Source organism: Branchiostoma belcheri, unplaced genomic scaffold (assembly GCF_001625305.1).
Source record: "Branchiostoma belcheri isolate BF01 breed outbred unplaced genomic scaffold, Haploidv18h27 scaffold100, whole genome shotgun sequence".
NCBI lineage: Eukaryota > Metazoa > Chordata > Leptocardii > Amphioxiformes > Branchiostomatidae > Branchiostoma > Branchiostoma belcheri.
The window spans coordinates 1,105,134-1,117,852 of NW_017802381.1; the positions used below are offsets into that span (position 1 = coordinate 1,105,134).

Here is a 12,719-nt window from a genome sequence, read left to right on the forward strand (position 1 = left end):
ACATAGTTCATAGTGCACTTAAGCTAGTTTTTTTCTGTTTACAATACATTCCGGAATGTAGTGTAATTGTGACATACATACTAGGCATTGTTACATCATACAGAATTGCCCTGATGAAGATGACAGTCAAAATTGCCCTGATGAAGACGACAGAAGGTCATCGAAACGTCGGTTTGAAAAATAAATGGTTGTGATAGAAAGAACTTTGCTATTCAGTCGTTTACCTACCTGATTAAATTATTTACGAATAAATAATACGTATGAAAATAGTGATTGTGAGGGCTAAAACAGCTATACAATGTACTAAGGTCAACACTCACCCTTTATTCCGGTGATACCCCTCTTTGCAGGGTAGTCCATTTGAGAGTCCCATGGGTGATGAGGGGAGGCACTGAAAGCAGAAATGAAGCCGGGGAAAGAAACACCGATGTGTCCTCCCGCGGTGCCCTTCTCGCTGGGGAAGCCCAGGCCTCCTAGTGCCTGTGCGATCTCAATATTGTCGTCTCTTAAGTCCAAGACATCATCTTCACAGCTGAAGGACGCACTTCTTCCGACGAATAAGGAGTCTTGTATCAACACAGACTTGTTTTTGCCCTGCATGTATTCAGCCAAATAGTCTAGTTACAGTGTGTATTTAATGAACCAGCTACATTTGCTACAGAATACAAGTTCAATGTTTAAAAAAATAAGCAAACAAGCAAACAAAAATGAAGAAAACTAAGAAAAAAAATAACAAACCTGGTGTGAGAGAGACGGCGGCCCTATGATTGACGTAAATGAGCCGATTCCATTGTCAATAGACGTCACATTCTTAAGGACGGCACTGGACACAGATTGGAAGTAGACGCCATAGCTGTAGCACTTGTAGATTAGGAAGTTGGAGACCATTGAGCACACTGGAAGGCCGTCTTCATACAGGTGGGCGCCATGGAGTGCTGTAAATTCAAAGGAAATGCAACAAAATTCTGAGTATTAAAACTGACTCACTTCTGGTTATCTGTACCACACATATACACACAAACAAAGACACATACATGTGGAATTTATAATAAATATCCATGCCTATATATGAAAAACTGCAATAACACATTGTTAAGTAACGTAGGGAATACCTGATTTTCTAGAACTACTTGGAGACCTCATACCTCCGTTATGTAATTAGAGCTTTTGTTATGGCTTCACCACACCACGAAGTTAAAACATATTGTTTTCTCTCATGTTTCTTCTCCTCCTCATGCCGTTTCTTTAAATGGATTCAACTCTGCCATTTTTCAGCATGGATGTAGAGTGGGCAAATACCCCCCAGACTTTTTTATTTTATTTTTTAAATAGGCCTTTAAAATGTTTTTTTACCATTTTCAGGCAAAAAATATACATTTTGGGATATGGACCTGGTACTAAAATCAAATTACCTCAAATTTGGTATGGGGATACCTTGGACACATGTATGCAGAACGGCATTCAAGATTATGACATACACTACTTTGAAATTGTGTAAAATATAGATTTTGGGCTATTTTCGGACCAAAAAAATGTACATTTTTGTCTCCTGTGCCTTTCCATCAAAGCCGAATGATCTGTAATTCGATATGCGGATACCTTGGACATCGCGTGTTTGACATACACTACTTTAAAATTTAAAATTAGGTAAAATATGGCTTTTTGGCTATTTTTGACCAAAAATGCCCTTTTTTTGCTCCTGTGCCCTAATATTAAAACCAAATGACCTGAAATGTGGTATGGGAGATCCTTGGATATAATTCTACAGAACGTTTTTTTTTTACGTTTTTGGCGTGTGTCACTTTTTATGTAATTATGTAAAATGGGACTTTTTTTGCAATTTTTGGGCAAAAATGTACATTTCTGCTTCTATTCACTAATACGAAAACCAAATGACCTGAAATTCAGCATAAAGGTAGCTTGGCACCGAATGCTTAGACTATAGTGTTTACTTTTCAGATTCAGCCCTTTAAAATACTTTTATTTACCTTAATTTAAGTAAAAACAGCAATTGTAGCTTGAAAACCCAAATCGCCAATTGGCAGTTCTAAATAGAAAACCGATTCATTCTACTAGGGTTCTACATGTTCCAACAGCAGAAGTCGTAGGAAGATTCCATTGCTGCATAGGCGTATAGACTATTGAAACACTTCACATTTGGACAGGGGTGATTTAGGAAGAGTCCATTTTTGCAGGAGGGAGATAGGTCCATTTTGCTACAGGATATGGTAAAGCCATCTGCTGCGTTTGCTCCCGAGCAATGTCGACAAATGTTAATCTATTCTTTTATTAGGTCTCATCGCTAGGGACCCATCGCTAGGGAATTTAAGGTTTCGTGAAGACCTACCCACATATCAAATACAGACAAAACTGATTTAAGCCTAATCGTGTTATCATGTTGACACACAGACACCGAGACAGACACTCTGACGAACGTTACCGAAAACATGAATTTCTTTGCCAAGGCCAATGTCGTTGGTGACGTTGTAACATAGGACCTGAAGCGATGCGTGTTGTGTACGCTCCATCTCAATAATTCCATCTCATCGGAAGATATTACTTGATGCGTACCTGAGTGGATGACGTTTCCACTCCAACTGTCAACCGGGTTGTCTGCACCAGGGCACGGCTCACCGTCTAGGTGCAGTCCGATCCGTTCTGCACCGGCAATAACATTGTCCTGCGTGTCGAGGATTGTCAATTAGATGGTTGTAAATTCCAGACGGACGCCAGACACAATTGATTAAGTTGTTGTCCTTTTGATATTCTTAGTCTTTGATTATTGGTAGTGCTCTCACATATGATATGTACGATGTCATCTAACATAAAAGGAATTTGAAAATAGAAATAATGCTCTATGTAAGGGCACATAACAGTGTTAACAAGCTTCTGACTAGTGATGTTTGGATTTTGACTCTACCAATAGTCCTTGAATGGACTTACCTTCAGCACGATGTATGTGGCGTCCATGATCTCCAGAGCTGCCTCCCACTTCTCACTGTTCTCCTCTTTCCGGTCCTGGTAAGCTCCCGGCCAGATGGACAAGGCGATCAGGTTTCCTATTAGGGTGTTTCTTGACCCCTCGATGATCATTCCTTCATATAACCAAAAAAGATATATTTTTGACATATGTCAAACATATGTTCAACAGGATGAGCTAACGTACTCCTGAACGTCACAGTCAAAATATCCTATTAGTCCTAAACAACGTAATAAGTATAGGTACTAGATAGAATGTTAAACATTATGTTTATATACATACTATTAGTATACAAGTCATGAAATCACTCCAAATCTGCCACAGTGTATTGCAGATAATAGGTACAGCTTACCTTGCCCAACAGTGTGATGTACAACGTTGTTGATGATTTCCAACTCGTTTGTTCCGTACACGCCAATAGCAGGGGAAAAGCCGTTGTGGAAGGCGTTGTTCTCGACCTTAGATGGTTTTGCCTCGGAGACGTCTCCAGTGTTGACAAACGCCAGAGAGAAGCGTGGATCGTAGAAAGCGTTCCACCCTTCCTGCCCGGTGTGGTAAAACTCCACATTCCTGATCCTCGCGTAGCCTGAGGGACAAGTCATTAGTTGAGTGCGCTTTCTCACGACATTTGAGGGCCAGGAATCGGTCTGACATGAAACGTCCTATGGTCCATTATTTGCATGTCTTATATATTGCTTTTAAGCATGTTAAAACATGTTGAAACATGTAATATACATGTTAAAACAGATGGCATGGGCTGGTCTCGTATTTCCACCAGGCTAAGATTTCGCACATCGATTTACCAGCGATGGGGTTTTCTCGGCAATAACATCCCGTACTTCGTATGTTTGGGGAGAAACGTGTGAGATAGCGGCTTAAAAATATTACGTGGTCACCATAGTTAGTATTCGTGTAGTAGAGTTAGGTGAGCGTGCGACCGGGCGTCGTGCGACAGAAAATACAGGATTTTGGACATGTTCAACTATTGTCGTTTGATTTAATAGCTTCCATATAATAGACTGCACTATGATGGGTTTACGGTGCACACCCCAGTTCTCCGTGGAAGTGTGCAGTAAAAAAGTGACTAAAGGTATTGAGCATCCAAACTTGAGTTCACATTTCTCATAATCTGTTGCAAAACGATATCAGATACTAACATGGCTAAAAAGTATGAGAACTGGTGGTTTGGGGGTGAAATTGATTTTAGCCTCAAGCAAACACACCTCAATCAATAGCTCTGTCCTGAATGTAAAAATGAGCCTCAATATTTGCTAGCCACACATGGCGGCAGGGCGGTACGTACTGCCATGATCAAGTATTTTATCCACCCTTGTACATACTGTTAGAAATCCCATCAAAGTCGCGGGGATTTCTGTGCCTGATTTTGTCCAACCTGTATATGTTTGGCCTCCAGTGTTGAAGGAGCCGACCAGCACCCTGGCCCCAAATGACTCCGTGAAGAGGCCCGGGTAGTCCGCACCCTCAATTTTGATGTTTCTGGTGAGGAGCCCCACCTCTGCTGCCATGGTGTAGGATTTTCCGTCTACCGTATCGCTGTGGTCTATTAAAAAGGTTCAGTAAATGTATTGTAAAATTCCTGTGAAATAGAATCCCGAAAACCTGAAAGAAACGTAGATGTCATATCACAGTGATTACAGTATTGGACAAAAATAATTGGCAGAATAATTCTGAAAAAAGTTTACCAAGTAGATAGTGTTGATCTGAAATGAACGTTTTTTCTTTGTCTCAACCTCTACATATAATTTGGACGTGATGCACACGAGATGAGAATTGTTACATATTACATGAAGAAAATTAAATGTAGTTTTTAGCAGTCAAAAGCCATATAGAGTTTAAACTCACAGATGTGTTCGTAGGCAAGACTGGAATTCAGGGTGAGCGTTCTACCGTCTGCAGATACATCGGTGATCTTAAACGTCTCCGTCTCCCAGGCATCGAAACTGGTACTGTATCAAATTTAAAAAGCAAAATCAGGTTATTTCCTATTTTCAACGCTGCTGGCCTACATAAATGAAAATTGTGAAACTTTGTGTCCTCCCCAGAGCCGTCACCTGAGTTCTAATGGCCGTGATCTGTTTACAGACAGATATACAATAGTGAGCATCATGTGGCGCTTACTGATAGTTGCAATACGTACACTAAGGCAAGAGATATCATGGCGGGCTTCCTTTTGATAGAAAACAAGTGAAATTCCTTACGTGGTGATGAGTATTTCCTCATCCACCTGCCAGTCGACGGCATCTGCTAGGGTGATGGTGTTTGCACCTGCTGCAGCTGTCTGGGCCAGTTGAGTCCAGCACACGTTCCTACTCTTACCGAACAGGTCCAGGCCTCCAAACACTCCTGAGCAATGGAACAATGAATATACGCATAACATACTAGTAACTAAAAATCTCTCTCTCCCCCTCCCTCCTCCCTTTCCCCTCTCTTCCTCTCCCTCCCTCCCTCTCTCCCCCTCTCTCTCCCTCCTCTCTCTTTCGCTCCCACCCTTACTGAACAAGGTAATACTCTATGGTACTAAGAAGTCCCTTACCTATTGCCTTCGCTCCAACAGTCGGCCCGTTCGGAACAGGCATCTCGGGAGTGTTGTGGTCGCCGTGGAGAATAATATGGATGTTGCCAAGATATGGGTTATCTTCCCAGCCAACGACCAGCCGGCCTCCCTGTAAGAGTGGTAACCATATAGACTCATACCGTCTGCCTGCCTACCTGCCTAAATGCTCAGGCACCTCATACTAGGAACCGCAAATCTATTATTTTCATAATTACACGTTAGCCATGGAAAAAGTAGCCATAATGTTTATATCCAAATACTAAAATCGATTGCTGATAAAGAATCCTTTGTCACAGTATATATACTATCTTTAAGCTTTTAAATTAGTACTCACCTGTATGAAGATATGACTGGCTTCCAGTGTATAATCCCTGGTGTAGGGATTTGAAGGATCCCACAACTCCAAGACTGTGTAGATGTAGAGTTTCCCAAGCTTTGGTACATCTGAATCACCAAGCACCAGCCAGGATACTACAGAAAAGTGGCAATGATAAAAATACACCAGATGCTAACATGCGTGTGTTTCTGCATATCACTGGGTACTGAGATGAGAAGGGGCGAAAATCAAAGTTGATGTGAAGTTAGGTTATTGCCAGGAAATATTTTTGTCGTTGACGTTGGCGTACCTCCCATCACTTTCACGTCATCGTCTTGCTGAAGAGTAATACTCCTGGTGTCTGGTACAGAGGAACTGGGAACCATGAAACCGTCAGTGTCCATCTTCCAGCTGAGGGTGGAGTACATGATGTAGTCGTCAGGCCGCTGGCGGTCAGGCGGCACGTCGTTAGGGTCAGCGGGGGGAATGCAGTCCTCATAGAAGCATCTGTAAACCTGCATTTTTACACTTCGATCTACCGGTGATGATTCTCCTTTACCAGATACTGAAAAAAATGAAACAGATAAAGTGGATCAGGGACTGTGATACAACAATGACGTCTTTTGCTGGGCGGATGTCGTAATACAATTTTGTTTTACTGCGGATTTGCCTTTTTGGAAACTTGCTCCATTTTCCCGTCATCAATTTTCTATGTACATTTCCTCGAAGAAAAGGACAAAGTTGCGGATAATATCATCATGTTGCTACGCATGATGAAAAAGGTGAAGGCATGCCAAGGTGACATGATTGAAATCTCTTAAGCATAACGGATGACTTTTCGTTTATTTACCTATATAGGAGAATGTCTTTGCCTCATCAAAGTACCAGTCTTTGTCATCATTGTTGGCATAACTTATCGCTGCCACAGACTCTTCCCGGTCATCTCCCTCGCCAAGCGAGAAGCTGTCGGGACGCTGCGTAAATTTGTGCTGCATGATGATGTAGTCGGTGTCCTGTATTATGAATGAATGAATGAATTAACATATGTGTTGTGGCACAAGTACAATTGTGGTTGTTATCATTAGCCTTTTAGTTTAAAAGTTTCAGAATCATCAATAATTATGCTTGTCCATAAGTTAGAAAAGATATCCATGTAGGTTAAACCTTGTTTCAAATTCGTCTGTATTTCCAACATGTATTTCCGTAAAAAAATTCAATTTCACTGACACAAAAGAACTTAGTACAAGATACTCTTATGGCATATATCCCAACCTCCATGTCATAAAAGGTGCCTGAGTACGTCAGGTTGGTGATATGAGAAGAGTCCTTGAAGCTGAAAGTGTACGGTGTCTTCCCAACCAGAATCAGCATCCACCCTGGCTTGTGAGTCATTCTTTTCATAGACCAGGGCACAGAAGTGTTCCCATACTCATTTTTGAGGATGGCGTTCCTCATGTCAAGTGATTCCGGCTGGACTCCTTTGAAACCGAAACGGTAAAACCTAAAAAAGAAAATATTGGTATTAGAGCTGTGTACCTAAACAAATTTTAGGTACAGGTACAGGTACAGGTACACAGGTTTAGGTACAGGTCCGGACCTGAACCTGTACCTGAACAATTCGACCAATTTTAATATGCTCTTCTGAACTCCTTCAATAACAAAAAAAAACATAAATAAACTTGATAGTTAAGGTTTATTCTTTGTTTATGGCGAATGCTCAGATAAAATATAGGCTATATATATGTTTTTGTTTTCATGAACACACTGTCCTTACACAGGGACCCATTGTTAACCAGCTATTTACACATTTGAGGTCACAAATAGGCATAAAATTGGTGTGAAATTGTTTAGGTACAGTACCGGTACTGAGGGATTAGGTATTTTGGACCTGTACCTAATCAATTTTACCGGTACAGTATCGGTACTGCGTACCGGTACACAGCTCTAATTGGTATCCGTATTTTTGCATCCATAAAACCAATAAAAGACAGAAAGTTTGACTTAATAATTTCATTAAAATTACAACGTAAGTTGGGAATCATGCACACTAACTTAAAGATCAACACAAGACTTAAGACATACTCTTTATGACACAACATAAGTCGACCTATGCCTTAACTTTGCAACCAAAATCAGACAATCGTCACGTTTCCGCTCCTGGCTGCCGTCGACTAAAGGACAAGGTAGGTCGCTAAGGAACTCTCTCCATTACTGCCAGGCCAAGAGCACTAAGCGCTACACAACCAGTGCGACACCTGCACTAGCAAAACTCCTGGTCGGACTACAAACTTCTTAACTGAATTTTTAATCGGGTTGGACCCTAATCTCAGTACTATTGATTGTTTATTATGTCACATCGAATTCTTACCGCCAACTGTATATATCCTTAGCGCTCGTACCAGACTAACTTTTAAAACTTCAAAGTCTTTCAGTCATTTTAATGTAGAACGACAGTAGTGATTTTATACTCGTGAGAAAATTATATTGTTTTAATAATATTGCTATAATAATATGACGATGGTTTTTATGAATTTAGTATATTACAAGTGTAAGTTACCCTTTTATATCTACTAGTATTGTATAATCCTATAAGTTGTAAATATCAGCACAATTCAGTTTTTACTGCAAGTCTGATATGTTCATTGCTCTTTTCAATAAACCAATCACTACTACTACAACAACAATCCAAAGGTTCTGGGTTCGAATCCCTGGCTGGCCTATTGTTGTGGCCTAGGGAAAGGCACTTAACTATTTCCTTACTCGACTCAGGTATAAATGAGTACCTAGCTTCGGTCAGGGATGTCCTCTAGGATAGGACGTAAAGCTGGCCGTACAAAATGTATTTGAGAAGAGACATCTCAAGCACGTTATAGATCCTACCACGTACTCTTAACTGAGGGGTCCTTCCCGGTGTGTTTCAACCTCACAGTTCTGTCTCACTGTTGACATCTTGAAGAGACTATAGTCATGTCAATACTTCCACAAAAGAGGTAAAGTTCCATAATATGATAAATAACTGACCTGATACCAGCATCAGTGCAGACCGACCCTGGGTAACTGCCTGTACTGAACTCAGCATTCTCCACACACGTGGGAGGCAAGGTTGCGGAGGAGGGGATCACTTTACCTCCAACAGTCCCTGTTACGGACCCATCTAAATCTTCAATCCACCCTTCGTGTTCCCAACGAAAAGCAGCCTTGTTGGGTGTGGAATAGTATTCAACAGCTTCAGCCCTGTAAAGCAACAGTTCCCTATTATTGCCACTGTGAAAATGGAGGTACAGTACTGTAGGTCGCGTGTCTATTTATTTGTTTGTCTGTTTGTGTTTCCGGATAATATTTGGTTTGCATAATTAATAAAAGTTGTGAAATACCATTATTTTCCAGAAGAGGACTTGCATGAAGCGTATGTAGCTCAGGTCAGCAGGAAAATTCCGAGCCTACTTTCATGCCCCTAACTACGGTGTGGCTTAAGCTACATCCAACAAACCTAATGACTATTTTCTAGAATTTATCTGGGAAAATTTAAGATGGCGGATCATATCCCAATTGTACCTAAACAAGCTTTAAATTTCATCAACACACTGTATTCTTTTTACAGAACCATTCAAATTAATGCCTGTTGTCTATTTCCACAGTGTTTTATCAAGTGTAGAAAAAATTATTTTCTGAAAGTCTGTATGACGTCGGGAATTGCGTCATCTTGACGTCATTTCTGTTGCTGGAGAGTCAAACAAAACCTACAAATGTTTCACAAACGTATAAAATCACTGATTTCTTGTTGCAGATGCATCGTATACATTCAGAGGCACTTCTCATAAATTCTGAAAATGAATACTTGCAGAGTGACGGAACATTGAGCTCTTTAAACCTTCATTTGATGTCACAAGCATAAATTCTGAAAATTATTAGGATTGCAAATTGACTGATTCTCTTTTTGTGGACTGACCTGTATTGAAAACCGGCGCAGAGGTCCGTGCAGGTGCCGTCGATACTGGTGACGTGGAAAGCAGCACAGCCAGCTCGGTCATAGTTGATCATCTTTGCCCCAGTGATGGTCAGATATCGGGCAAACGGGAGAACCAGTCCAGCTACAGGGCACATCAACGATTTCACATTTAGTATCAGCATTAGTATTTCTACTGGTTGGTTTAGTATCTTTTTTACTTGTTAAATGATAGCATATACACAGTGCACATGAGCATTGTCTTTGCGGAAACAAGAATGTGAATGTTATGGCTAGCATATCATAGAACTGGGTGATGATTAAATATCGTACTCAACCGCTATTGGTATTGATACAGAGGATATCATTGTTGATAGTTCATCGCGGAAAAGGTACCACTTTGAGATGAGAGTCGTATGTTCTACAATCCAACTTATTTCGAAATGATTAATAAAGGTTTGACCTGTACTGCACTCTCTGTTGGTGGAGATTTGACTGTGTCCGATAAGTGTCACGTTGGTGATTTTGGCAAAGCCCCAGTCTGAAAGCCGTAAGATTCGCTTCATCTCGATCCCAGCCTTCTCATTGTTAGCCAGAACAAAGTCCTCGAACTGTACAGCTCCAACATTCACCCACTCTGCACCTTTCTCATTCCTATACGTACATGAATGGCTAGTCAACAGAGGTACATGTACACTCAACAAGAGACATATAAAATATGTAATCATGCATGAGCGACAGTCTTTGCATTCTATTGATTCATGTCATTGATTCAAGAATCCTGACTATGATCATTGGGAAATATGTTATTCTAGGGTCATCATTATACATCATAATTCTGTAGCAGGTGGTGACTACGAGGTAGCTTCTTCCCACGAACAGTTATTGAATGCCCCACCTGACCATCTGGTAATGGCTAAGTCAATTGAGCATTCTAAAGCTGGGGTAGCCAGCCATTATGGCTTTCCTGTACCCCGCTGTAGGAATGTGACCAACCCCCAGCTACGACTTCTGTATATAGTCACTGCACTTGTTTTTGTTCTTGTTTGTTTTTTACCACCACCACCGGGTGTTGCTTAGTATCGTGTAGAAGGTGCTTAAAAGTTGTCAACGTCACAAGAGGCTCAGTGAAATTCCCACCTCCACGCCGTAAGGCCCCTGAAGACCGCAGGCTGAGGCTTGGCACCCCAGCCGCAGCTTCCTCCCTCAGCAGGGTAGTACTCCTGGAACACCCACAGACCAAACCAACCCTGCGAGTGGACAGTGTTGTTCTGGAAGACTCCTAGTGGAACTCTCTGCGGACAAATTTCTGGATTGTAGGACGCACCGTCGGGATGCTTGTGCATACGGTACCAGAAACCGAAGTGGGTTCCTCCTGCTGCATGGTTGTGCTATTGTAGGATAGAATCATGACAGTCGTGTAAAAATCAGCGGCAGCAACAGAGCTTTCCGTACCTCCGTGCTACTTTTTTCCATTTCAAGAAAAATCTGTAGTTAAAGTACAAGTAATAAAGAATAGTGACATTGTCCAAAATGTAGCTTTTATTATTCCTACCCGAATGGTATTATTGGGGTTGGTAACCCAGTACCCAGCCGGTGTGATGTCATCGTTCAGCAGACTGGTGCTGGCTTTCACGAACAAAGCAAGATTATACTGAAACACAACAAAGACTATAGTTATACAACAACATATCAGAGAGCACCTTTGGAATGTTCAATAAACATTTTTACCTTCGCCGTTTTTGATAGCGTTTGTATGCATGTGTGTATGTGGTTTAGCACTATAACCAAGGTGCTATAGGTGAATTGTCATCAAGTTTGGTGCGTTCAGAACTGCAGGAGCCAATTTTGTTTCTGACTCAGTGGGAGGCCATGACTGGAGAAGGGGCTGATGGGCGATTGTCGATATGATGATTGACATAATCGCATGCTAATTAAGCAAATTCGCATGATTAATTAATAAGCTTGTAATTAGGAAATTCCATAAAGTAACTGTGCTTTATGACAGGACCTTCAAACAAGTGACATATGTAACATTCAAAGAGATCCATAGATATCGATTATGCAGAGGAAGACCTCATTTGCAGAATCACAGGCGAAAATATTATATCATAGTGGCAAATTATAGGAACTTTATTTATACATGTGGCGTTTATTAAAGGTAATGTAAATATCATTCGACATAAATCTCGAAGCTCATTTGCATAACAAATGAGAATGCCACATCAACTTTCGTTGTTAGGAATTTCAAACTGTGAACAACTTCATTTCAACAAATTGATGAGACTGGAGAATAAGACCTTTTTTGTATAATCAAAGAAGGGACCTTTATAGTGCGTTATTATCAATTGTTAAAATCGTTTGGCGGAGGTATGGGATTGTTTCAGAATTGTAAAAGGATTGTTATTGTTGTTTGTTTGAAGGCATGGTAATGTAAAGTATACACAAGCTGGATGCTTTACCTGAATGATGTTTCCCGTTTCAATACCATCCTCAATGAAGAAAGCTCCTCCCATGATATTGAAGACCACATTACGTTCCACCAGCAGGTTGTGTGTACCGTGCATGGTCACGGCCCTGTTGAAGCTGCGGTGGATGGCGTTACCACGCACATAGGAGTTGCTCATGTCGCCGTTTAGATGAGAGTGGATGGGGTAGCGACCCAGGCGGAAGGCTTGTCCAACATACGTGAACTGCAGCGAGAAAGGTAGTATGTGAAGTTAGTACGCATCCACAAGATACAGCATTCACAAGGCAACAAGGGATGGCACATATGGTAGAAACCGTAAGCAGCGTCTTGTTTAACTGCCAAAGTTCTTCCTAGTTTTAAAACCACATCCATACTTACACAACGCACGTAATGTGCTCGTATAATATGTTGAGTAGCACTCTGCCTGATGTA

The 12,719-nt window shown here is 41.1% G+C and overlaps 1 protein-coding gene across 4 annotated transcripts in view; it reads right to left on the reverse strand.

Annotated features, from left to right (window-relative positions):
• LOC109473796 (fibrocystin-L-like) overlaps window positions 1–12,719 on the reverse strand; it is a 59,963-nt gene that overhangs the window by 15,355 nt on the left and 31,889 nt on the right. For 3 of the 4 annotated variants that reach the window (XM_019773891.1, XM_019773873.1, XM_019773865.1), the window contains exons 41-55: window positions 9,821–9,962; window positions 8,893–9,105; window positions 7,144–7,372; window positions 6,722–6,884; window positions 6,182–6,436; window positions 5,890–6,026; window positions 5,535–5,664; window positions 5,200–5,344; window positions 4,844–4,947; window positions 4,374–4,541; window positions 3,333–3,566; window positions 2,944–3,095; window positions 2,572–2,680; window positions 739–935; window positions 321–594 (exon numbers count right to left, since the gene is read on the reverse strand). In XM_019773891.1, coding sequence (XP_019629450.1) covers window positions 321–594; window positions 739–935; window positions 2,572–2,680; window positions 2,944–3,095; window positions 3,333–3,566; window positions 4,374–4,541; window positions 4,844–4,947; window positions 5,200–5,344; window positions 5,535–5,664; window positions 5,890–6,026; window positions 6,182–6,436; window positions 6,722–6,884; window positions 7,144–7,372; window positions 8,893–9,105; window positions 9,821–9,962 — 2,652 coding nt within the window. Of the gene's footprint in view, window positions 1–320; window positions 595–738; window positions 936–2,571; window positions 2,681–2,943; window positions 3,096–3,332; window positions 3,567–4,373; window positions 4,542–4,843; window positions 4,948–5,199; window positions 5,345–5,534; window positions 5,665–5,889; window positions 6,027–6,181; window positions 6,437–6,721; window positions 6,885–7,143; window positions 7,373–8,892; window positions 9,106–9,820; window positions 9,963–10,280; window positions 10,472–10,957; window positions 11,209–11,372; window positions 11,472–12,279; window positions 12,511–12,719 lie in introns of all 4 variants that reach the window. The other variant, XM_019773881.1, reaches the window with a different exon arrangement.